This window comes from Triturus cristatus, chromosome 6, assembly GCF_964204655.1.
Source record: "Triturus cristatus chromosome 6, aTriCri1.1, whole genome shotgun sequence".
NCBI classification, from domain to species: domain Eukaryota; kingdom Metazoa; phylum Chordata; class Amphibia; order Caudata; family Salamandridae; genus Triturus; species Triturus cristatus.
Window position 1 is genome coordinate 24493737 of NC_140589.1, and position 27018 is coordinate 24520754.

Sequence of the window (27018 nt, forward strand, 5' to 3'; positions counted from 1 at the left end):
GTATTTAACATTATAATAACATAAAAAACATAAATTAACATTAACAAAATAGGTATAGTACAAAAAATGGAAAGACATATGTAATAGCTAAAACAATATAAAAATATGCCATATTAATAAATGTAAACAAAACATATACATCAAATTAAAAAAATAATAAAAACATTATATGCAAATCTAATATTTACACAAAAACCTAAAAATACCAAAACAAATTAGGAGCAATAAATAAAATATAAATAAAAAATACAATATATTCATGAATACTACAAGTAACATGTAACAAAATTTAATCAAGATAGCTACAAATTAGATAAAGGAGAGGGAATAGTTACAAAATATAAAAAGCACATATATCAAACTTAGGGGTGAATCCGATGTTGGCGGTCAGACCCTAAACTGTCGTACACAAGACCACGGGCTCTGCCAGGATCATAGATGCCGACAGGGAAGCAGTCGGAGCAGAGTCCCTGAATGGCAGAGGTGCTGAGGCACGCACCGCCTTCAGGACTGCAATATTCCTTTCCGACATCCTTTTCATGGTGGGAATCCCGCCATGAAAAGGTTGTAAGGAAGGGATATGGTGAGCCCCAAACAGGGTCCTGGAGGCACATGTAGTGCCCCCACTTACCTCCGTGCACTGTGTGCCATGCACAGCAGCACACGGACGTGAAGGAGGTGCTGCATGGCCACAGCATGCCCCCGCCGTGGTACCGACACCTTTATGACCGCCAGCCCGGGAGTTGAATCGGAATACGGAGGTCGAACCGCCGCATGCTCGTCGGGTGGACTCCCGACTGCCGCTATGACAGCCAGCGGTCCGTCCGCCCGCCCGTCATCAGAATGATGCCCAAAATCAGTTTTACTGTTCCCACTCCAAACTGAGCAACAGCAGGGAAAGCGCAGGACTTTGGAGAGGTTAGGTTTACTATTCCTATTACAAGCTGAGCCACAGTGGATAAAGTATTGTACTTAGGAAGGGTCATATTTACTGTTTTTATTTTACTTATTTATTTTATTTTCAGAGTTTTATGAAGTGTGAACATGACCCATCAGGGTATCAGAGCACTTTACATTGAACAGTCAGGTCAAACATACAAAGTAAAAACATGCATGAAGGGGAGTGAGGAGGCAATGCAAGCACAGCAAACAAATCCAAAAAAAAACACAGTGGCTCGGCAGATCCATGATCCAAAGAAGTCCAAAAAGTCCACCTGCAATCTAGGCAACAGTAAGGAAAATGTTGAAATTTGGAGGGAAAATAAAATGTTACAGCCTTTAAACAATCACATTAATTACTGACAATCCTAAGTAATGAAAAACAATTACATATTTTTTTTAAAAAATGAAACATTTTTAACAGGGAAATCATATCAAACACAGTGTATATGAATAATTTGAACACATTGGGCCTGATTCACAGAACTAACTTAAGACAAAATCCTAAACTTACTACTTTTGGTATTCACAGAAGTTAGGATTTTGTCTTAAGTTTGTCTTAAGACAAACTTAAGACAGACTTAAGACAGTCTTAAGACAGACTTAAGACAGTCTTAAGACAGACTTAAGACAAACTTAAGACAGACTTAAGACAGACTTAAGGCAGACTTAAGACAGACTTAAGTTAGGATTTTGTCTTAAGTTTGTCTTAAGTCTGTCTTAAGTCTGTCTAAAGTCTGTCTTAAGTTTGTCTTAAGTCTGTCTTAAGACTGTCTTAAGTCTGTCTTAAGACTGTCTTAAGTCTGTCTTAAGTTTGTCTTAAGACAAACTTAAGACAAAATCCTAACTTCTGTGAATACCAAAAGTAGTAAGTTTAGGATTTTGTCTTAAGTTAGTTCTGTGAATCGGCCCCATGGACATTAAGGGGCTTAGTACGTTGTCGGTCGGAGGTGCCTCTGACTGACACTGTAGCAGTCTCGGGACCGACCGACCCCCATGGTGCAGTCTCATACTCCTAATTCTCTATTGGCAATTTTGCTGCGCTGTAAACCGGCCGTAGCACAAGCTAACATAGCGAAAATGAAGATTCTGTTAATCCCTTCACCTCAAGGTGCCTGCCACATGGTGCATGGATTAACACCGGAGGCCGCAAGGAGCAGGGGGCCCTGCTAGGGGCAACCAAACTTGCTGTCTGGGAGGCTTTCCATTTCAGAAAGCCCAGCATGGAAAACCTGTCGGAAACCGAGCATCATCATCCGAACAGTGGAAATGCCGTCCATTGGAATTACGCGGGGTCTCCGACTGGCCCTTTCGGCTCCTTGCGCCCGTTGGAATCCAGCCGGACTGACCGGCCGGATTCAGTTTCACCCTCCTGCATTGTAATGCAGCGGTCAGAAAAGAAACAGCAATGAGGCTCAGAAAGCCTCTAACCTGCCATCGGAGCCTTTCCGAGCCTCATTGTAATCGGGCCCTTAATAGAAATAATAAAAGGTAACAGTTAAATTATTAATGATAGAAATTTTAATGTAAAAATACTTCCAAAAATAAATTCATATAAATAACTGTACAAAACATAAAAATAAGCATTAAGGTTAAAAATAATATCGAAATAAAACATTTTAAATAGATGAAAAATATATATATATATTCAGTATAAAATATTTCAATAAAACACCTAAAAGTCATAAAAAGAATCAACAATTTTTAACAATCCATAATAAATCTTTTTTTAATTATATATTTATCAGCACTTCTAAACCTACTTTCATGCAAACAAATTAACTCGCCCCAAAAATAATTATAATATAAATTAGCACAAACATAATAAATGTTTTACATTTTTTAAACAGCCAAATATTATTAAAATGTTCAGAAATAGATTGTAATTATTTTTAGAGTTCATGATAAATTCTTAACACACTTCCCACCCTACAAACCCACAAACCACAGGAAAACACTAATTAATGAAAAACAATAAAAATAGTACATAAGTACCACTACACAAACAGGTAGATATTGAAAATAGTGAAATTATACAAATAATTAATATTCTAATTAGCCAAATAAAACTTAAAACAAATTGGTAAAAACTATAATATATATATTTTTTATAAAGTTCCCACACTACTTTCCTACAAATGCAACAACTCACCAACAAAGCAAAACAACGAAATATTAAATAAAATGTCATACTTTAATTACATTACTAAACAAAAAAAGTAAACTATACCAAAAAATTGTTACAAATAATTGACAATAAAATTATAATTCATCACTCTCAAACGGATAACATTTTCTTTCTAAACAATATGATAATTTGTACGATTAGTAAATAAAACTAAACTAAGGGCCTGATTATAATGCCTGGTGGTCGGTACGCCGGCCGCTATTGCGGCGGTTGAGAGACTGACGAACGAGCATGTGGCGGTCCGACTGCTGTATTTGGATTTGACTGCTGGACTGGCGGTCGGAAAGTTGATGGTCCTACCGCAGAGTCATGGCTCGGTCATTAACATTGACCGCAACAGATGCCGATGTAGTGCAGGTCCTTCTGCACGTCTGTGCACTGCGTGCCATGCACGGTGTCATACATGGCACACGGTGCACGGAGATAAGTGAGGGCACCACATGCATTGGCCTTCGATGGGGTTCACACCATGGAAATACTGCCATTCTGGGATGCTGCTCTGACCGCCACACCGTCGGGATCTATGATCCTGGCAGAGGCGGCTGTCTTACGTCCAACATCTGTAGGTCTGACCACCAGTCTGGTGGTCTGACCACCAGTATCATGATACTGCAGTCGGATCAAAGGGATGGCAACGATCAGACTGCCACCGATGGGCTGTCGGCAGTCCGACCACCCACATCATTATCAGGCCCTAATACTTAACATCTTTTCAACAAAGTAATAAATAAAATGATATTCTTAACTGTGATATTATGTCCCACAATATCCTTGACATCATATTTTTGTAACTATATTAAAGCCTTGAGACCCTCACAGGTGATTTGCTGCACTTTACAAATGTTTGATTGATTGATTGAAAGTCAATTATATTTTTGAAATTATATTCAGGACCAACACCAATTTCACACCATCCAGGTGAGTATTTCACTGCATCACTTTGAGTCATTACAAAATATCGAGTAGACTGATTTGACATTATCGTGCCTACTGATTTCACAGTTTCGAGGTCAGTGATTACACTAAGGACCTCATTACGATATCGGTCGGAAAGCATTCTGACCAACTCCTTGTCGTTATCGGTTCTGAGCGACTCAGGTATGGCGAGTCCGACCGACCGTTTACGATGTTTCCGAACACTGGTCCGACCAACAACACTCCCATTGAATAAGGTGTAGTTCTAGAAAACCTTGCACCCTCTTTCTCAGGCACCCCATGGTGCCTACCACACTGTGCATGGTTGTAAGGAGGGGTCCAATTTGTACCCCCATGGGCCCCAACCAGAGGCCTCCAGAGGAAGGGGGGCCTGCTACGGCTCCCAAAGTCAGTTTCCGACAGCTGTTTTGTGTCAGACAGACGGATTCAGAAAGGCTGTCCGAATCCGACATCGTAATACGTCGATCAGAAACGCAGTCCATAGTCTCCGAATGCCAGTCGGAACTGAATCAGAAGGACGGTTACCTTCATTCATAATCGGTTGGTCGAAAATGTTTCTGAATCAGTCGGAAACATGGGTTCCAACATGGGTTAGGAAAATCGGAATGCCGGTCAGACCGACATCGTAATTGTAGGAGAGTAAGATCTGCTTCTTATAGTTACCCCCACTTTTTGCTGATGCTCCACTGTTTTTCGAGTTAGTCTGGCTGGGATCCTGCAAACCAGGACACCAGCCTAGCTGCTTTCTCTCTAAATGATTGCATGTACTTTAGGTACACTTCAGATTGGATTCTGGGGTACCCTTATAAGTCCCTAGTATATGGTATACTATGTACCTAGGGCATAAGTACTCCAGAGGCCTTTCAGGGGCTGCAGCATGTATTATGCCACCCCTGGGAGACCATTCAAAATGACACAACAGGTCTGCTACAGCAGCTTGTGTAAGGTGGTGTATGCACCCCTTACTTAGATATAGGTTCCCTATATCTATCCATATCACTGCACATATAAACCTATCAGTCCCCCCTATGGCAGGGCTTATCAATCCTGAAGGCAGGGTGCTGGGTTTTATGTGAGAGGGTGCACCTGCATGAGCAGAGCCCCTCTGCAACCTTTGGAACCTCTATTCCGGGGTTGTTTGTGATGCAGCCATACCATATACTCAAGTGCTCTCAGCAAACCTGAGATCCAAAGCCCTCGTGGGGACCGTGCAACCCGAACCCCTGGACACCATGCACATTTGCAGCAGCATATGCTTTTTGGCGATCCCTGAGGCTATGCTTTGGGCTACTTGTAGTCCAGACCCCGAGCAGTGATTCCACTGAAGAATACTGGCCTAGACTCCTCGAGTGTCCCGTGGGCTGGTATTTAGTGATTCCTCTTGAGGTCCCTTCGTGATCCCTTGTCCGTCGACTTGTGGGTCCCTGAGAAGGGTACTTTAACTTTCAGTGGGCTTCCCTAGTTGCTCCAGATGTGCCCTGACACTCCATCGCTTGGGGAGTCCACAGGACCTTGCTGGTCCACAACGAAGCCTTTTTACTCTCACCACGTGGGTTGCCGTTGCCAAGGCTTATTGGTCTCCAATCCGGACACCGACCCCCCAGCACTCAACATCCTTCGTGGAACAGCTCGCCTGCAGACTTCAGTCATCATCGATGTCTCCTGGTCCTCGTGGCTGCAGAGTCAAGCTTCACCTCTTTGCACCTGAGGCACCCGACATTGGTGGGCGTTCGTCTACCGAGCCCCTGGTCACCCTGACATTAACATTGACTCTGTCCCCTCTGCTTTCAGGTTCTTCACATCTCTGATCCAGGCTTGGATCACTCTGGACATTTTTCCTCTTCACGGCAGCAGCACTTTGCAGCAACTCCCATTGAAAACTATGAAGATTCCCAACACCATTTGACACCTATGCACCCGGCTTCCCAGGGTTAGGTAACACGAGTACTCCGGTGCTCACATGGGTTCTGTCCTTGGAACCTTCTAAGTCTCCAAGGGTTTGCTCCAAGTCCTCCCCTAAGTGTCCTTAAAGTTTAAAATTCCAACCGCGACTTTCCCGTAAGATTGTACGGAGCTCGCGGTCGTGTTCTCACGCAGCACGCGTCCCCCGTGGGTCCCCTGTGTCACTACCTTGGGTGGTTCCTTGGGGCCCCAGTGATTCTACGTGCTCTACGCACTGTGTCTAGTCAAGTTGTGGGTCTTATACCACTTTCTTAATATATTGTTTGGTCTCCCCCTGGGGCCCATTGTATATTGTGCTATTTACTGTCGTTCTAGTGCTTTAATATTGTGTATCTTGTTCTCTAATCTCATAAAGAGGTTAGTAGAGAGTGTTTAGAAATAAATACACATATTTTATATATACCTTCTGTGGTTCTCCTTTCATTTGGTCATTCAGGAGGTTATAATCTGGTAAAACAAGCTGCTTTACATTCCTTCGAGACTTAGCCTGAAGGCTGCTCTCCACAGCTACCACTAGGATAGCTTTCAATAGAGGTTGTCTTTAAACCTGATCATCAAAAAGGGTCGTTTGGCTCCGCCCTCGGACACAGGGATTCTCCTTGTTGATGGCTGCTCTGCCCTGATACGTGTGATGTGACAACTGTCCAGTGGGTGTGCGGGCGCGTGGGAGTGTTCTGATGATACCTATTTACATACAGTCGTGCATGGTTAATGCCAATTGTGTTTAGTGGATGGCAGATGCTCTTTTGATGTTTTAAGTTTTTAGTTATGTTTAGAATATTTTGGAAAATGTGCTTTTTTTGGTACTCACTAGTGATCGATATATGCGTTCTGCCATTATTTAAGTCCTTTCTCCCATTAAACAGTGATTTGCCGATAAGACCCGACCGGCTACGCACTGCATGTACCTGGTGCACACACGCAAGCTCCTGTTAGGACTGCTTCGATAAGATGTGTTATGAGTAAGCAGTAGATAGCAATGACATTAACTGGTAATCTACGATGTGGCTCAACTGTGGGCAATTGCATACAGGGGTGCTCGTGCATATGTTCAAGTATGATATAAATGTCAGTACTGGGGAATAGCATAAATGTGTTGTTTCTATACAGTTGTGATGGTTAACGCTATTCTGCACATGGGATTTGCATTTCTGATGTCCACATCTAAAGCTTTTGTATGGATCCGTGATGTCAGCCATGTTAAAAAAGTAAAATACCAATAAAGATATTTAAACAAAAAAATCAATAATGGTCGTTTGGACTGGTACAAGGTGCCCACTTTAATTAGTGGACAGCAAAAACCAGGCCAACTTCTCACAGTAATGAGGCCCTATATCTTGTTTGCAAGGCCGGACTGGCCGTAATGGACATTGGGCGTTTCCCCAGAAGGCTGGAAGGGTGGGGGCTGCTTTTATTACTGGGGAGACGGTTTTGTAGACTGCAGATTTAATTGTGCATGCAAACATTTCACGCAACAATTAACATGCCAAGATAACTCTAGTAATTAATATACCTGTTGACGAGAGATCAGTGTTTTGTCGAGTAGCAGATGGATTCATCTAAGGTAGCCTAGATGGTTAATGTGCCTGCAGCAAAGCACATGTACTATGTAAATCACAGAACAGTATTTTATGTGCACTGCTCAGGGGTTTACTGGTTTTGTGACTGAGACCTCTTGGTTACTGTGCAGTTTATAAGTTACAATCATAATCTAGCACAGTGAGCTATGAACTGCCATCAAAAAGCTGAATGCAAAGTACATATTACAGGCTGGAAAGTTACGCTTTCGTTTTCCAAGCCATCGATTATCCTTATTTTTCTAAAAGGTTTTTTTTGGGTGGAAATAAATTGTTATTAGTAAGGTCAACCCTAACCACTGTGTTACATTCAGAATCCTGGTTTTATGCTTCCTCAGACCAAGCACTATTATAAAATGCCTCCCAATATGAATGACTTGAATTCTACACCTTGTAGTCCCCCTTTGCCTATGTAACACTTTCTATACACTGATTTACTCACGTATGATTCAGTGTCTCTGTATGTGTGTGCGGTGTTAAATGCTCACCCACCTACACTGGTATGAGAGGAGCTATAAAACAAATGAAATACATGTGAGAGAGGGGCTATGGAGACATGAGAGGCAGTGTTGGAGGGCGATGGAGGGAACCATTGAAGAGTCCCAATAAAGATTGTTGTATCCTTGTGCACAGTACGGACATCATGGACTATACATTAAAAGCTAATACAATTGAATGAATATATAATGAAAAATGTGTTGTAGAATGCACCGTTTTTGCCATTTGTTCCCACATTTCCTTGGGAGGGAGAACTCTTCACGTCCCCTCGTAGTGGTCAGGCTCGCTCGCTATGCACCCTATGGGGACTGGTCAGACAACATTTGCCAGGTTCTGTCTGGCCCTGCTTGGTTGAAAGGGAATGGTTCTGTCTCAGAGTCTGTACTTGTGCGGGTACCTAACCACTGTACGGTAACTACTGATATTTCCTCTCCTCTTAGAATACGGCATGGTGCGCTCTGTAATCGCCATCTTGGGAAAGGGTTTCTCTGAAGCTGCTTTCACCACTGCCTTCCTCTACACTGCAGAGCTGTACCCAACAGTCCTCAGGTAAGGGATGAGGTCGAGAAGCATGCAAAAGGGGCGGAATGGATGAGACACAAAGTAGTGATGGTTGTTTAAAGAACGTTTTTATTAAGCATGTGCATCAGCACAATATCCGTTGCAAGTACAGTATCATGAAATGATTCTGATAATCAATTTGTCCCATTGGTCAATGCATCACATACAGCTGCAGAAACATCTGTAGGGGACATTGGTTCGTAACCGTGACAAATGATATGGTTAACAGTCCACATCTGTGTCTCCTGTGCGGAGGTATGTATGTATGGCAGAAGGCGGGCATCCAGCTCCTTAGTTCTGTTATCACCCACAGCAGGCACAGACACAGTGGTCTGACACAGCTTCAGCCACACACAGAAGGGGAATGAACCAAGGTTTATCGTTGGGGATGTTGTGGGATGTTGTGGGATGATGTCCCCAACTAGCCTCCTGGGGTAAGCGCCAACAGGCGGTCACCCAAAAAGTGAACCAACAGACGACCCCTTACGTGGGAGTTCTCTTACCAGGGCCTCATACAAGATCCCCAGTTCCTGGGAGGTATAGGACCACTTAAAGAAGGACGGGGGGCTACCAGTGGCCAACTCCTACAACACAAGGAGATTAGACACCTAAAAGAGAAAAAGTGTGAAAGGAAGTAATCAATCAGCAAGCCAACCACAGGGCCAATGTAGTTCGATCCTACATGGTATCAACAATTTCCAATTAAGATAATAATAGTAGGCAGCAGTTGTACCAATAGACGGGTATTTACCAAAATGAACCAATTGCTCAGTAACAGCAATGTTACCAACTGTATAACAGGGAGCAAGGCAAATCATTGAGTCTGCTCTCTGTGGAGTGACATTTGGCAGAATAAGTGAGGCGGTGCTACTGGGTGAAAAAGGTGATCCAGTGCCTGACTTCAAGTCATCAGTAGGTCCATTGGGCAGGGGAGAGTATAGTATCTTTGTCCTTAAAGTTCAAAAGACGAAGCTCCACCAGTCTGGAGAGGGATCCCGGCGGCTGCCGCCTCCCTGGGACCTTAGGCACTCGCTCAATCTGATACTGCAGAGAGAGCGTCAACAGAGCTACCACTTGTGCCAGCCACTGTTCAAAGAAAGACACTGGATCCGGGCCCTCTGCCCCCTCTGGAAATCTCACAACCTGGAGGTTGATGCGGTGGGTGCTGCCATCAGAATCCTCCACCCTATCCACCAGCACTCTGTCCATCGATGTGTGTATATGACCCTCCATTTCCTTTACACTGGAATGTAATTCCCCGAGGTGCCCTCCGCCTGTGGGACTTGACCAGCCAGCTTCTTCTGATCGTACCATAGTAGGGTCGGGTCTATTGCCACTGCATCTATACGGTTGTGCAAGTCTTGACACATCTCCACGATGGCTGCCAGTATTTGGTCAAATTTGTCGCCTGTGGCGGGTTCACCCAATTTAGCTCTCTGTCTATTGGGAGGGTTTATTTCCTTAGGGCAAAGAATGCAGTCAAGGCCCCCCTCGCCTCCCCATGTCTCTCGACAGTTGTATCGGGGCAAGCAGACCGTTCAGTCCATCAACGGTAGGTGGCAGAGCTGTCAGGGTACCCCCAAGCCACACAGGAATGATGCGTATCTAGTCGGTGCGTCAATGTAAGCACAGGGATCTTGTCCCTCTGGATGTAGTCTGCTTTCTGAGGATAAGCAGCTGGGAGTCCACCAGTGACAGGAACACTCTAGACTCTGCTTGCCTGTGTGTGTGGTGAAGGATGGTGCTGAAGACCCAATGACAGCAACACTCTATACTGCTTGCCTATGTGTGTATAGGGGGGAGGATGTGCTGAAGAGCCACTCCCAGCAACACTCTAGCCTCTGCTTGCCTATGGGTGTGTGTGTGTGCGCGTGTGGTGAAGGATGGTGCTGAAGAGCTATGAGTGAACTGAATGATGGAGCGGGTAAGTGGTATCTACTCGGCTCACCAATATGTGTTTGGTAAAGTATGGTGCTAGAGGCCAAGGGTACCTACACCCACCTGAGGCTGCATACTTACATTAGTGGTTAATGATGGTGCTGGTGAGCCAGTGGTGTTCACAGAGGAGACTGCGTACTGACATTTGTGTAGTAAACCATGATGGCGGTGAGTCAGTAGTATCCGCACATGAGACTCCCTGTGCATCTAATGAAATATGCTTCTTGGGGAGCCTGGGGTCACACTCAAGACTCTGGGGCCAGGTGAGTCGCTGTTGCCGTGCCAATGACTCTGAGTACATTTGTGTGAAGAAAAGGGTGGTGTCGGGTGAGCCGCTGGTGGCCTGCTAGTAAACCTGTGTACTTCTGTGTGAAGTGAAGGGTGGTGCCGGGTGAGCCATTGGTAGCCCTGCTAATGAATCTGTGTACGTCTGTGTGAAGCTGAGGGTGGTGCCGGGTGAGCCATTGGTAGCCCTGCTAATGAATCTGTGTACGTCTGTGTGAAGCTGAGGGTGGTGCCGGTGAGCCGCTGGTAGGCCTGCTAATGAATCTGTGTACATCTGTGTGAAGCTGAGGGTGGTGCCGGTGAGCTGCTGGTAGGCCTGCTAATGAATCTGTGTACGTCTGTGTGAAGCTGAGGGTGGTGCCGGTGAGCCGCTGGTAGGCGCACTAATGAATCTTTTTACTTCTGTGTGAGTGAAGAGTGGTGCTGGTGTGCCACTGGCAGCCATAGCAATGGATCTGTGTACTTCTTTGTGAAGTGAAGGGTGGGGCCGGTGAGCCTCTGGCAGCACCAATAATGAACCTGTGTACTGTGTTCCTGCTCTCTGCAGACAGACGGGCCTTGGATTTACCTCCTTCGTGGCACGGATAGCGAGTGCCACGGCACCCCTGGTGATGCTGTTTGAAGACTCCTGGGTGCTGCTCCCCTCACTCATATTCAGCGTGGTGGCCCTGCTGTGTGGGAGTGTGGCCTTCCTGCTGCCAGAGACCACGCATGTGCACCTGCCAGAGACCATTGAAGACGTGGAAGGGGACAGGTGAGTAGGGGTGATGGAGGGAGAGCAGGATCCTGAGGTGCCTGTCTTTCTCAATCAATCACTCAATCAATCAGGGAATAGTAAGCACTCTACTCACCCGTGAGTGTCTCAAGGCACGGAGGGGGGGGGGCATCTACAGTGAGTGGTGTGCAGCAGCTGCACAGGGAATGTATAAAATGGCCTGATGCATGGTATACATCAGGCATACTGAACCAGGTTTTAAAGGCGGGTGCTGGTGAAGGAGGGGGGACACCAAATTCAAGAAGATGTTTGATAGTTACAACTATACCATCATGGGTTTGTAGTTAAATAAAGGGTCACATTGAAGACACTGCAGCAAGTGTGGAGGGAAACATTCTCCGCCTTCTCCTGTATCTGGGCCCCCGAGCACCCAGGAAGAACCAACACATTAAAAAACCACTGCATGCACTGTACACGCCAACTTCAGGTAGGTCTGTGGTAAGGTGGAGTCAGTGGCGTAACATACACTGATGGGGCCTCCCTGAAGAATATGGTGAGGGGCCCGAGGGGCCACTGAGACCCCCACTGCACTGCAGGGGCTTTTGTTATGCATCAGGAGGAAGCAACGTTGGAAAGCTCTGGGTGGATTGCTGAGACCTCAACTGAACCCCTCCTTGTCCCAAGGGAGGAGCCAGGATTGAAACAGCTCTGGGTGGATTGCTGAGCCCTCAACTGAACCCCTCCTTGTCCCAAGGGAGGAGCCAGGATTGAAACAGCTCACTTTTGAAACATACCTGTAACAACATCCATCATTTCTTTCATCATTTCACCAATTGATCCACTCAACTTTTTATCCCCTGAGCTCTACATCACCGTTCCACCTACTCGCTTTTTTATTTTCCATTATCTTTACTTCTCCCCTTCGTCCTTCCTCGAATGGTTACTTCCTTCCTTACCCCCTTCCTTTCACACTGGCTAATTAGGATTGGGTCCAGATATCAGAGGGGCAGGCCATCCCACTGCCCCAACCCTCTGAGGGGCAGATCATCCCACTGTCCCAGCCCTCAGAGGCAGAAAGGGAGGCTGCAAGTCAACAAGCTTTGCAACGTGGACAACCACCTGGAGCAGTCGTTGAGCTCCTAGCTACATCAACCTGACTTATTCATATACCAGCAAGAAGAGTAATCAGGGGTAAGTACCACATGGGTGGTACTGCCAGGCCTGCAAGCACTGCACCGCAGGTGCAGAGGGAGGACTCAGCGGAAAACCAACAGTCAAGGGAAATGGATGGGCCACAGGTCAGGAAACAACCCAACAACAACAAAAAATATAGCTATACACAAAACAAAAAAGGATGAACAACCAGAGGGACATAGTCACCAATGGCAAGAAGTATTGCACCCCCTCCAGCAGACCCCCATCTCAGCCGCCAAGAGGCCAAGCACCCCCACAACAAGCGAAACAGAGGTGCCAAAAAGCCAGCAGCGCTTGCACCGAGGTTTCCATCAAGCCACAGAGACAACCAGAGCACTGCTCAGAAGCGCCGCAAAAAGTCCCGGAACAGCCATAGGCTAAGGAGTTGCCAAAACCGAGGAACCCTTGCACAGCCGAACCCACACTTTGAACAGAGCAACGCCCATAGCGGCAGAGAGAACCACGAGGAAGCACGGAAGCTGCCGCCGACAAGGTCAGGAGACAAGCACCCACAAGGAAGGAATGGGCCAAAACCCAGAAGAATGGGCTAGGCCACCCAGGAAATGCCACAGTCAAAGGAGATCCAGTAAGACACAAGGCTAAATGCAGCACTGTCCCCTACCCCCTCTCGGAGCGACGCGCTAGGCACCCACCCAAAGAGGCCACAGCCAAAGACCAGAGGTCAACCAACCCGCCCCAGGTAGGACCGGGAGCCCTGGCACAAATGCCAAGTGTTGGACTTGGCCCTTTTTTGCAGGGTCATCCCTGAAATTTTTACCTTCCTCCTGTATTTTTTCTGACCTGTTGTTGGCTGTTCTATGACTCTGGGCACTTTACCACTGCTGATCAGTGCTAAAGTGCATATGCTCTCCCTACTGTAAAATGTATATGTTGGTTGGATTCCATGATTGGCTTATTTGGTTTACTGTCAGACCCCAGTAAAGTGCACCAGGGGTGCCCAGGGCTTGTAAATACAAATGCTGCTGATGGGCTTGCAGCACTGGTTGTGCCACCCACAGAAGCGGCCTAGTAAAATGTGTCCAAGGTCTGCCATTGCAGAACCTGCATGCAGTCTGGTACTGTCATGCTGACTGGGCAAGTGCACCCACTTGCCAGTCCCTAAACCTTCCCTTAACTTCATATTAGTCACCCCTATGGTAGGCCCAAGGGCAGGGTGCATTGTAAGCATAAGGTAGGACAAGCCCTGGTGTGTGTGGCATGTCCTAATAGTGAATTACAGCCAATTTCGTTTTTCACTATTGTAAGGCTACCTGTTCTCCATAGGCCAGAATGGGCTGTTAGAATTGTTGCATTCTATGATCCTAACAGACCCAGGGAACATGGTAGAAATTCGAATTTAGTATGCCTGAACTCAGAATAATAAAATACATCTTTTAGTAAAGTTTATTTAATATTCTGTGTTTGCAAATGCCACTTTTAGAAAGCTGATATTTGCTTGCCTAACCATTTCAGCCCGCCTCTGCTAGGACGTGTATCTGCTGTCTGGTTTGTGTGAGTGACAGGGCTGGGGAATTCCTGGAGACAGGCTGGGGCAGCCCGGTGGTGAATAGAGAGCTTTACATCCAGATGGGTGGGAGGAGTACACTTGGACTCTGAATAGTGCTGTGCTCTGCCACCACAATGCTGGCTCCACCTCCTGTGGAGCAGCTGATGTCTCTGCCCTGCACTCTGAATGGAAAGTCAGAGACATGTCAACAAAGTGCTCAGGAACTGGTTTGGACTGGGCAAAGGCCCCTCTACCCCTGAGGAACAAAGGATTTAGGGGTATAAGTATTGGGACCCTGCTCCCAAGAAATTAGATCCTGCTTGACAAGAAGAACCTCTGCCTGAGGAGAAGGAACTGGGAAAGCTGTAAGGAGGAGTACTGTCCCTGACCTGGGGGATTGGCCTGCAGTGGTTGCCTTGCTGCTGAAGGAGAGGAGAAAGACTATAAAAGACTTTATTTCAACTTGTGCTTAAAAAGATCTCCAAGGGCCTGAGTAGAGCTGGCCTCCTGTTAGGAAGTCCCAGGAACAAAAGGACTTCACCCCCAGCTTTCCCCTGAACTCTGCTGTGTGAGTTCTGCCCCTCCTAGAGTGCTGGAACCAGTTGTGGGGCCTCTGGGAGCTGTGCCTGCTGTGGGAAGCTGGCCAAGAAGAAAGAAATCAAAGATCTCCACTTTTTCCCGCACTGCCGCTTAGCGAGAAAATTTCCGTTGCACCGCTCGCTAGCGTGCAGAATTCTATCGCTGAGGACATCGTCGCAGAGCCTGCTGCCGCTGAGCCAGATCAGCGCTGGAAAATCATCGCCCTGCTCGTTAGCGGACCGAATTTGATCGCTACCAGCCAAGATCCACGCTCCGCCTGTTAGTGGGAAGAATTCTATCGCTGCGAACTTCGTCGCAGAGCCTGCCGCTGCTGTGTGAAATCTTCGCAGACCAAGCCAAGATCATCGCACCGCTCGTTAGCGTGAGTAATTTAATCGCTGCGAAAATCGTCGCAGACCCAACCAAGATAACCGCTGGTGAAATTGTCGCCCCGCTCGTTAGCGGGCCGAATTTTGTCGCATTGTGCCTTAGCGAGTAAATTTCTACCGGATAAGCTACACCTTGATTTTCAACGCTGGAGTGCCGCTAGGAACTTTTTATCACATCATAAGGTACTGTGGGTTAAAACGGACGCTAAGGTGTATGATTTTGTCGCTAACCTGAGAACTCTTTCTGAAATCATATTCTTGAACTGTGTATGTCATTTTTGTCGTTATTTGGTCTTGTGCTAAGTCTTTATATAAAAGATCCCTATTTTTGATATAAATATAGTGTGGTGTCCATTTGTGGTGTTGTCACTGAGTTACTATATAGGGTCACAAATGCTTAACCTATAACGCTCTGAGATAAGCCTTGTCTGCTCGCGCCAAGCTACCTAGAGGGTGAGCAGGGGTTATTTTAGGAGTGTAACCCCTTACCCTGACTAGAAGAGAGGGTCTCTGCTTGTCACAAGTACCTACCTGTGCCAACCAGAGATCCCCAATTCTAACACCAAGCCCAAGCAAGAGACAGGCGCCAGTCCCATGGAGCCACAGCAGAGGGCTGCAAGAGGCTCCACCAATGACAGACACAACAGCACATCAAGAAAAAAGCACCGACATCCATGTGCAGGCAGGGGGAGGCATTGCATGCTCTCCTTTTGTGGAAAAGAAATAGTCGGACTGCCACAGGACTAGATGCTTAGCTTCTGTTACAGCCAAAGCCGTGTGAGATTTTAACAGCCAGAATTACTGCCTGGAATAAACTGGGCCTGATGTCCGCATCCAGGAAAACTTAGATATCAGGAACACTGGGCCAGTCGTATCCCACTCAGCACTACCACTCTGCCTGATACATGATGAGGACACTGATGGTGCTTTACAAACCTGTCTGTATGTACACCTCTGGAGAAGAATGAAGCAGGAAGGGGAGAGACTATCTCTGCACTTCAAAGGGGCATCTGCCTCCCTCCTCCCTTTTACATTAGCCTCGTGCACTTTAAAGGATCTCGGGAATGTTCTACAACCTAATTCCTGATCTGGCATGCTCTCTTCATCCTCCAACTTGTGTAGCATCCATACAGAGGGGATGCCAAATGGATTCCTGCCTCCATGCAGCAAAGCATTCTCGATACTATCCACACTTACCATATACGACACACACAGCATGTAAAGTGCGGACACTCTCCAAGGTATCCCCTGCAAACTATTCAGAGCTTCCTACACCAGGTGTCCATAAGCAGGGGGCCTCATATGAGACAGAGGGCTCTCCACGTAATAACTCATAATCTAATCTAAACAGAGTTCCAAATACCGGCGGTCAGAAAGCAAAATTAAAAAACAAGCACTGGCAGGCCAATAGGTCTCAGCAATCCGATAGCTATAAGCGTTGTCAATGCTAATAGCACATCAGCGCAGCCATGCATACTGGGAGCCAGGTGAAGCCTGCCCTCCTCGCAGCATCACCAGTGAAGCGTGTAAAGTGCCCTTGCCCCTCTGGACACCAGAACACTGAAAGTAGCGCAGCAGACACACATCGACAGAGAGAAGCTACATCTCCACAGAAGTTTTCCGCTTACAAATGGCTCATGTAAAAACAATCTAATAACAATGTTATTTACATTAGTTGGCCTAATGAAAGCAGTTGTTTTTTGATATTGTGGTCTCCCTGCATGCATGGAACAATGTATATGTTCCTACTGAGTATGTTTGTTTCTACTATATATTTCTTGTTCCATCACATGAAAGAGATTAGTAAAAGGCATATACAGGAAATGTAAATATAATGTAGTCACTGTTGCTTCCATGCGATGGTCAGCCATTAATTTGATGGATGTGACATTTGAAAATTAAGCGCACAGCCTTGATAAAATAATATGTCAAGGGGAGATGTAAATATAAACACTCAATTCTGTGTATTTCATAGATGCTTTATGTGAATGCATGTCTGAAACATGAGATGTGAAAAGGATGAAAAGCTTTTTTAAGCGAGTATTTGGAAAATAAATCAAAATTAAATGTGATGTTGCATTGGCAAATCATTGCGTTTATTTGTACCCTAATTTGCTGGTGAAACATTTTTAATTGTGATTGCACCCAAAACACACTCTCAAATCACGTTTCTGTCACTGCAATGGAAAGAGTTTATTTAGGTATGTATTAATAAAGAAAATCATGCGATTAAAAGCCTTAGTTTAAGCGTAGGTTTACAATTGAATCAGATGCACTAAGAATTAAAAATAATGTTACTCCTTCAAATCAAAATGTAAATAAACACAGTATGTTGAAAGTATTTAACTTTGATTTGCCGGTGCAGCATTACCGGATCTGAGTGTTGACATACACCAATCCTGAGTGAAATAGCCAAAAAGGCACCCTCAGAAAACAGCGTCTGAAATTTGACATCGATTTTTGAATGTACCAATGTGACAAGATAAGAACAAGATTTACTGGCCTGTTTACAGAGGAGCATGGAGCAGCGAGTGAAAAACACAAGAACTCATGTTAACTGCTCTTTAACAAAGAAAAAAGTAGTTCCTGAAACAGACCCTGAAATGGAAGTATTTGAGTGACAGTGTAATAGGTTCCATGCTCTCGGGGAGGGATAAACACAGGAAGAGGCATGACAAATGCATGCCATGGACAAATGAGGAGAAAGAATATGAGAATGACAATGGAGACTGCAAATGGGAAGCCTATGGGCGGGCTGAAGCCCACAAAGTATATACAACATGTCTCTTCGAGACAGCGCATGCACTGCCTAGCTGAGACCTAACTAGGAATTTCCACTGTTTAGAATATATTCTCCTAACACTCGTGTTTCTTTTATTTCCAACAGGAAGAACACTGCCTTTCCCCTTAGCCAACATGATGGGCAAAATGGAATCTCCCTGACAGACATGTGCCAGGAGGAGGGTATATGCAGGATGACAAGTCTGTCTGACAACAGCAGTCACAGCAAGGAGGCTGCTCCCCCAGAAAGTGCATCCTGTGTCAATGGTGCCCTGCAGACTCAGGCCAAAGCCAGCAGCAGTGGTGGCCATCGGCCTGTGGGGGGCGCCCTAAGCGAGTGTGAACAGTCCTCCAGAAACCATGAAACCCCTACAGAAAGGGGACCAGAGGACAAGTGACATCTAGATGTGGCAACTGGATGGCAGATGTGTTCAGCCACATCAAAGACACATCGAATGCACTTTCAGCAGCAACACGACAGCTGCAATCACTTGATATAACAGTTGCAGTGTCTACAGCATCTTCGTCACACATACAAAACAGTCCTTCAAGACGGATGAGAAGCTCACCGCGGCTATTCGAGCCCCCAAGCCCACCTTCACTACAGCCCCCGCCCTCTTTAGTGCCATCTAATGTTATCACAGCCTGGTACCATTCACCCTGCTCACTTCTTATCGAAATGTCAAGCTCTGCTGTGTCTGCTTAGGCTGGAACTCAGTATAGAAATGATTTCTGTAAGTAAATGAGACTTTTGAGTTTGATTTCTGATTTTTAGCAGGTGCTTTGAGCTGCATAAATTGAGGATGTGTTGAGGAAATGGAAAAAGTAAGGCATAATGCAGACTGGGAATTTCATAAGGTGCTCCGGGAATTGATCATCTGACCCATTATTACAGTCCCTATAAGTGGAGAGCATAAAACTGATGAGCGGAATGTCTAGATTAATCTCAGCCAATCGAAACTAATCTCGCCGCATTCCAATCCATTGGTTTGTAGTGCGTCTGTGGTATTGCAGACATAAATGAATCATATGCAAATGATGCCAGGCCTGAAACACCGGGGACAGTCCATCCAGCCGAATCTGTCAGGATAGATTCCCTCCAGATCCATGTTCAATGCTATGATAACATAATAAAGCTGGGTAGTTACAAAGGTGAGACTCGTTGGGCACGCCCGACTTCTTTGTGCAAACACACAGCTCGTGTTTGATTACAGATCAAGCTACCCCAGCACGGCTTCAGTGTTGCTGGCTGCCATCATTGGGATGCCACCTCAGCCTGATGGCACAGCAAGCTAGCTCAGGACCTATCCCTGGGGGTGACCCTCCTCATCAGGGAGCCTCACCGAAGCAGCACAAGAAGGAATGGTGCGACCGCATCAATTCATCTCAGTGGGATTGCAGACAGAGACCATCATAGACCCATCAGTCCTGGTCACACCCCACAAGGAAGGTCCAGAGAATGCTGCCAGCTGAAGGAGACAGGAGTAACCTTAGACCAGTTTAAGCCTCGTAGGACCTCATCAGTGTGCAGCCTGAGGACTGTGGCACAGCCAGCCTAAATTTCGAATGCTGCCCCAAAGGGTAGGACATCCAGGTCAGGCCCTGAACCCAGTGCAGCAACCTCCCAGCAGAAACAGATGTTCCTGTGCGATGTTATTAGACAACGTGGGCCCGATTCACAGAATTAACTTAAGACAAAATCCTAAACTTACTACTTCTGGTATTCACCGAATGCACTTACTACTTTTGGTATTCACAGAATGCACTTACTACTTTTGGTATTCACAGAATGGATTTACGACTACTAACTTTATGCCTGCACTCGGGCTGGAAATTCCGGCAAGGAGGCGGAGCTTCCGGCCTGGAGGCGGAGCTTCCGGCCCGGAGGTGGAGATTTCGGCCATGGCTAAATCTCCGCCACCGGCCGGAATCCCCAAAGCCCCCTCCGGCACTGTGCATGGGCGGAGGGGCTCCTGGCATGAGAGCTCCTGACTGGGTCCGGAGCTTTGGGTCCTCCTCCGTGTTCTTTCCAGGGCCCCCCCCCAAGCCACTGCGGTGGGCTCCGTTCTGCCAAACCCTCGTAGACAGATGGGGCACCGGCTTGCTGGTAGAGTGATGGATCGGAAACCTGTGACCCAAGAGTCCACCCACCAGAGAGCCATCCTTTCATTGCATTAGAAGGCCAGCTCTACTTGGTGGGTGCCGTATAACACACATTCTTACTACCTGGGACTGGCATGTAAGGCATGGTGGACCTAAGCAGGACAAATTATCAAGAGCACCCACACGCAAGAAGAAAACATGGAATGGCATGTTACAAATTATGCGGCCAAAAATATTTTTATCACAACAGCTGTTCTCCAAATTTTTACCTATTCATACTTAGTACGATCATTTCTCAGACGCGGAAACACGCAAACTAATATCATACGTTTGTGATAACATCACGAGCTCTCTACCAAAAATACTAAAAACAAAAGGTTTGTAAATAATGAACAAGGTACTTACCTTCAGATGCTATCTTTTTTGTGAACATCTGCAGATTCCTCACGATTTGAATGGTCCCTCGGTATCAGACTAGACACGGGAAAGTCAAAGCAGCACTCCTGCAGGGTGGTAGGTGGCTCTCCACCAACGTTGCTTCGGAAGTGGCAAATAGAGCCACAAACAAGCACCACCCATGTATGCTGATGTCAGTTAGTTTCTTAGGCTGTCCACACCCTCAGAGTGAAGTTGTACCTGCCCAAGTGGTGGGTGTTTGAACTGGTTCAAACCAAAAGGTACTTGCAAGACTGAGCAGGCAAAATGCCGACACCCACATCGCGACCTAACAATTGTCCATGACAGGTGCCCCTCTCGACGGACCTGACTGTTGAGATAGTAGTGCTTTACCCACATCGCGACCTAACAAATGTCCAGCACAGGTGCAAGACACCACCCAACCTGCTTCTTTCAGTACCATATGGTGGTGTCCGTGAGCATCTGCACCAACCTTCTTCTGATGCTGGGCAAGAAGGCGTTCAGAGTCAACGAATCGCCCTCAACTTCATCAAACTGATGTGGAGTGGTGTCTTCAGAGGCCTCTGATCTCCACCTTTCTACCATAGAAACGGCTTTGGGAGCGGGACCTTCCTTTCGACTTCGCCTATCACAGGATGGAGTCTTGCGATGTTTGGCGGCATACACTTTCACTTTGTGGTCCCGTAAGCCCTTCAGATTCATCTGAGCTCAGTCATCACAGGCCCTGGAATCGTATTCCGACCCGATGCACCCTAAGCGTACTTCGTAAGGGTCTGTCACAGACATCTGTTTGCAACAGTACCTACACAGCTTGAACGATGTTGCATTTTCCTTTGCACAGTGTAGACATTTTGAAAAAAGGGCTTAAAAGACCAAAGAGTAGCTTCGAATTTGTGTCTGAAGGTGCAGACGGGAAGGAACTGATGTCAGCATGCATAGGTGGTGCTTATATGCGGCTCCGCCATTCACTTCTGGAGCACAACAACGTTGGCACACAGCTGCACGACACCACATACTGGCATGCAGGCATGCAGGATACTCCAAACTGATGCCTGAGAGCTATTCAAAAGATGAGGAATCTGAGGTTAGAAGAGTTCCTCAGAAATAAAGGATCTCAAGTATGCAAACATAGACAACAAGATGGCTGCCTTAAGGCTGTGAGTCACATTAAAGTTGGGCTCATATGCGTAGCTGATATTCAAGCCGCAGTGCCGCACTTAAATATATAGAATTGTTTGGTCTTTTTTTTGGTTTTACTTTTACGTCTTGTGAGTAACATGTTCATACTTCTTACTAGAATACTTAGCGTCCAAGCATATTACTTTCTCACCGTTACATGTTATCTCCCACGGCGCTATATATAATAATACTGACTTTGTCAACAAAAAACAACTAGTATTGTTAATTTTGTTTGTCTGTTAGAATGGGAAGTCACACATGCCAAAATGACAGCTCTACAAATATAATACCTTCTCAAATGCATAGCACATAGCAAAACAAATACAACACACGCAGAATACAGATTATATGTTTCAAAACAAATATGAAAAATGGTTAATTCAATCTACCATATAGCAAATCAAATATGGTACACTTCAGCATGAATACATTACTTAATTATATGCATAACACATATACTAAATTGAACAAAAAAACTAAAATGAATGTGGCCTCCACTTAAAAGAATATAGCAAGCACTGAAATTAATATTATTTGCATTGAAACAAACATGACATTTGCCGAAGTGCCTGATGTGTTAAGAGAAATATGACACATTCAAATGAATAGGATGCGCTGGTATGAATATAGCCTTCAATGAAAGGAATATGACATGTTAAATTAGATATAATATATTTTGAAATGAATATAACACTTGTTGAAAAATATGACACACATTGAAATTGACATTATGTCTATTGCAATGAATATGACTGGCAATTAAATTTTATATGACACACACTAAAAATGAACATGACACACTTGAAAATGAATCTAACACACATCAACATTAATATGAGACATGTTGAAAAATAATATGTTACACTGAAAGGAAAATGACACATGTTCATCTGATATGAGATATTTTGAAATGAGGATGAGAAGTGTTAACATGATTGTGACCTGCACTAAAAATAATAGAATATGCGTGAAAATGACTATGTATTGCATTGAGAGTAAAATTACACACAGTGAAATGAATTAGTAAGGCATATGTTAAAAAGAATATGAGATCTGTCAAAAGATATGAAACAGCAAAATCAATGTAATCCATGCTTAACTGAATATGACATGCACAGAAATGAATATGACCCACATTGAAATAAATTAAGACATCCAATGAACAAAATATGTGTTGAAATTAATATGCCCCTCCTCAAAGGAATAAGACATGCATTTAAATAAATATGGCCTATATAGATGTAAATATGATGTAGCGAAATTAATAAGTCAAACAGTAGTGGAACCCCCTTTAAAGAGAATTTGAAATGTGTTAAAATGAATATGACTTGCACTGAAAGGATTATGACATTTGTTGAAAATAATATAGCATGTATTGAAGTGAATAGTGCACATCTTGAAATTAGAATTCCATGGGTTGAAATGAATATTACACATTTCAAATAAATGCAGCACTTGTTAAAATTAATATGGCTTGTGTAAAAATTAATATGATGAACATTAAAATGATTATGACACTTGCTGAAGATAATATGAAGCCTTGTGAGATACATTGGGTATGTAATAAAAAAAAATAAGATACGTTTTTAAATAAATATGACCCATGTTTAAATGGCATGTGTGAGAAGTTGGCCTGGTATATGCTGTCCACAAGTTATAGTGGGCACCTTGCACCAGTCCAAACAACCCTTATTGATGGTAGGTTAAAGACAACCTTTATTGAAAGCTATCCTAGTGGTAGCTATGGAGAGCAGCCTTCAGGCTAAGTCTTGAAGGAATGTAAAGCAGCTTGTTTTACCAGTCTATAATCTCTTGAATGGCTAAATGAAAGGAGACCACACCAGGTATATATATAAAATATATGTATTTATTTCTAAACACCCCCTACTGGTCTCTTTATGAGGCTGGAGGTAAAAGCACAGATAGATCTGTCTGAATATATTTGTTCTTCTGACGATGTCATTTCATGGTTATTTTGGTTCCTCTGTGGTGAAAAGAGCTTCCAGGTCCGCGAGTGAACCTCTCAATCATTTTTGTTAAAAAAAGAGACGAGAATACAGAACGAAGCAAAAGTGCCTGACTGCAGCATAATTCAGAATCCAGCGCGACACAAGCTTTGTGCCATCCGGGAAATAAAGCAGGACAAGTCCACGCGCAGGTACAATAAGCCTTTTATAGCAGGCCGTAGAGAGATATGATGTACTCGGGCTTCAGACTGAGATAACAAAATGTGAAAGAAAGGGACAAGTCAGGCACAGAGAGACAGCAGTAAAAGAAATGAAGAGCGAATAGAAAGCGCCCAGAGCGACAGCTTGAGAGGAAGCGCTAAAGAGAGTCCTTGGCGAAGGAACTAATCAGAGAGGGAGAGAAGACTACAGAAAGCAAGACACAGGCTTCAAAAAGATTGGAGCCCTTTACATGGATTCAAGTAAGTGAGAAATAAAGGGGAAATGCAAGAGGATATTAGCCCATGAGCAAAAGCAAAGGAATGCATAGTTGGGGGTCAATGAGATAAAAACATAACCAATAAGCAATATTACACTGTGCACATTTATCTCATTTCAGTGAACATTCTGTGAACATTTATTAATTGATTAATAACGCGCATGATTAAAAACGCAATTGGATATGACGTATGCTGACGTAAGTGGCATTTGAACAGTGTTAGCATTTGAACATCACGGTTGTACACACTGAACATTTATTAATTGGTGACGTCAGTGGATGGATCCACATCGCATTTCAACAGTGGGTGAACATTTATTAATTGATTAATTGATTAACATTGTGATTTTACACTGTGAACATTTATTGATTGGTGACGTAAGTGGATGGATCCACATCGCACTTTTATTGGATACATCATGCTATTACAAACAGTGAACATTTAGTAATTTATTAACCCCTTCGCCGCGGCACAAATTTTGCCGCGGCGCTGGGGGGGGGGGGGGTTGGGGGCAGCGCGGCGCCCCCATGCTCGTGACGGAACCACTCCGTCATGAGCCACGGGCGCGCTGTGCTCATGACGGAGTGGTTCCGTCACGACTCCGCCCACTCGCGCTAATCGCCCGCACAGGCGGGGAATAAGCGCCGCGTGGGCGGAGCGGCCGCCAACGGCCGCAGCATGACGGAACCACTCCGTCATGAGCACACGGCGCCCGTGGCTCATGACGGAGTGGTTCCGTCATGAGCAGGGAAGGGGTTAAAAACGCAATTGCAGAGGAGGAGCCTAGCGCGCAACCAAGATGGCCGCGTAGGTGCGAGGCTCCCGAGGACCTCCGCAACCTCCTACGATTATCCTGAAATTATCCTGCCCTGGATGAGGGGACTATGTTGGTGAACCTGAGCTGAGGTGGCACCCGTTTCCCGCTTCCGAATCGGACCTCGGACACCGGAGTGAGCACCGGTTGAGGTTTGCGGCCTTCCCCTCGCCGGACCCCGGATTTGCGCTGTGGGGTGGTCCAGTGACAAAGTGAACAACAGCGGCAGGCAGGGCCTGGCGACTCGCGTACCCCGCACTTTCACTTTCGCATTCACACCCCCTTGTCGTCTCTGCGAGGTTGGGTCGCGGAGCCCTTGGTGTTGGTGTGGCGTTGCTGGAAGACCCTGCCTGCCTGCAGGCTGTGATCCACCCCGCTGCTCTGAGGGGGCCCCCCCCGGAGCTCGTGGCCCTGCTTTCCTGCCCTACACGACGTGGCTGGTGTGACTGGGAGACTGGTGGCCATGGCCACGAAACAAGATGGAGACCGGGCAAAGACCAAATCGACCCGGCGTGGCGCCGTCCATCAGGCCAACAGTATGGACCGCTAGACCCTCCAGAAGGGATCTCCCGATGGACCGCGCAAGTCCCCTGAGAGCCCTCCTGATGCCCCAGACCTGCCCGCAGATCTGACTCTGCGTGATGTCATGGGCGCCATTGCCGAGATGAAGGCCTCGGTGGGCCAGCGGTTTGATACACTGGCGCAGAAGATCGACTCGGTCCTCGTGGATGTTGGCCTGGTGAGGGCCGATCTTTCCAAAACCAACGACCGAGTAGATTCTTTGGCCCACACCGCATCGGGCCTAACGACAGATGTGGCGGCCTTGCAAACAGAGGTGCGCCGGCTTAGTCAGGCGAGTGCGCTTATGGATCGACGCCTGGAGGACTCCGAGAGTCGGGCACGGAGGAACAACATCCGCATTATTGGGGTGCCCGAGGGACGCGAGGAGGCGGCGGCGGATCTCTTTGTGGAGGACCTGATTGCTACCCATCTCCAGCCACGGGGGCTGAGCAAACTCTTCGCTGTGGAGGGGGCCCACAGGGTTCCCGGGGGAAGGCCGAAGGTCGGAGCCCCTCCGAGACCTCTCATCGCCCGGATTTTCAATTTTCGGGACAGAGACGCTATCCTGCAAACCTCCAGACTGCATGGACCGGTCAAGCTTGACAATATGGAGGTTAATTTTTATCCTGATTTCACCCCAGCGGTCCAGAAGCAGAGACTGAGCTTCCTAGGCGTCAAACGCCGTCTTCGGGACCTAAACCTCAAACACGCCATGCTCTTCCCAGCCAAGCTGCGAGTGGAGGTGGATGGTCGCACGCACTTCTTTGATCGTCCCGAAGCGGCCGGGGACTGGCTGGATACTCTGCCCGGGGATCGTGATCGGGGGGGCGGGGGGGGGGGGGAGGGCGGCGGGGGGAGACGGCACGCTGGATCGGGACTGAGGGTCTAATATTGGGCCTCACTCTGGACGAAAATGATGCCACTTTCGATTCTGCGTCAATTTTTGTAAGTTCCCCTCCTATGGAGGTTGTGTTGGGTCTATTGGGGGTTCTCCCTCCTCCTCTAGGGGGTCTAGTTAGTCTAACTATATATGGGGCGACAGGCACACTGCACGTTGGGGGGGTTGTTCGGGCTCATGCAGGGGTGCAGGGAGGGGGGAGTTCTGTTGGGGTGGGTGGGTAGGGATGGGGTGTTGTTCGTTTTTATCACAAGGCAAACGTGTTTTTGTGTTAGTTCTAAAGTGCTCTCCGGGGGACGAATGATGGCTTCTGTATATGATGGGGGGTAGGGAATTAACTTTGTTGTCTTGGAATGTGAATGGACTGGGGGACAGGATCAAACGAGGTGTGGTCCTGCAGTTTTTGAAGCGAATCTCGCCCGATGTAGTCTTTCTGCAGGAGACACACCTCATTGGCAACTCCTTCTGCGCCATGAATCGGCGTGGCTATCGCCTAGTGGCTCACTCGGGCTTCACGTCTGGCTCAAGGGGTGTGGGCATCATGGTGAAGA

The 27018-nt window shown here is 46.2% G+C and overlaps 1 protein-coding gene across 1 annotated transcript in view; it reads left to right on the forward strand.

The window, feature by feature from the left end:
- LOC146813667 (solute carrier family 22 member 7-like) overlaps window positions 1-23230 on the forward strand; it is a 226094-nt gene extending 202864 nt beyond the window's left edge. Inside the window, exons 8-10 of the mRNA XM_085610164.1 lie at window positions 8541-8649; window positions 11432-11638; window positions 18156-23230. Of these exons, the coding sequence (XP_085466290.1) occupies window positions 8541-8649; window positions 11432-11638; window positions 18156-18447 (608 nt within the window). The 3' untranslated portion in view covers window positions 18448-23230. The remainder of the gene's footprint in view (window positions 1-8540; window positions 8650-11431; window positions 11639-18155) is intronic.
- Window positions 23231-27018: the final 3788 nt, after the last annotated feature.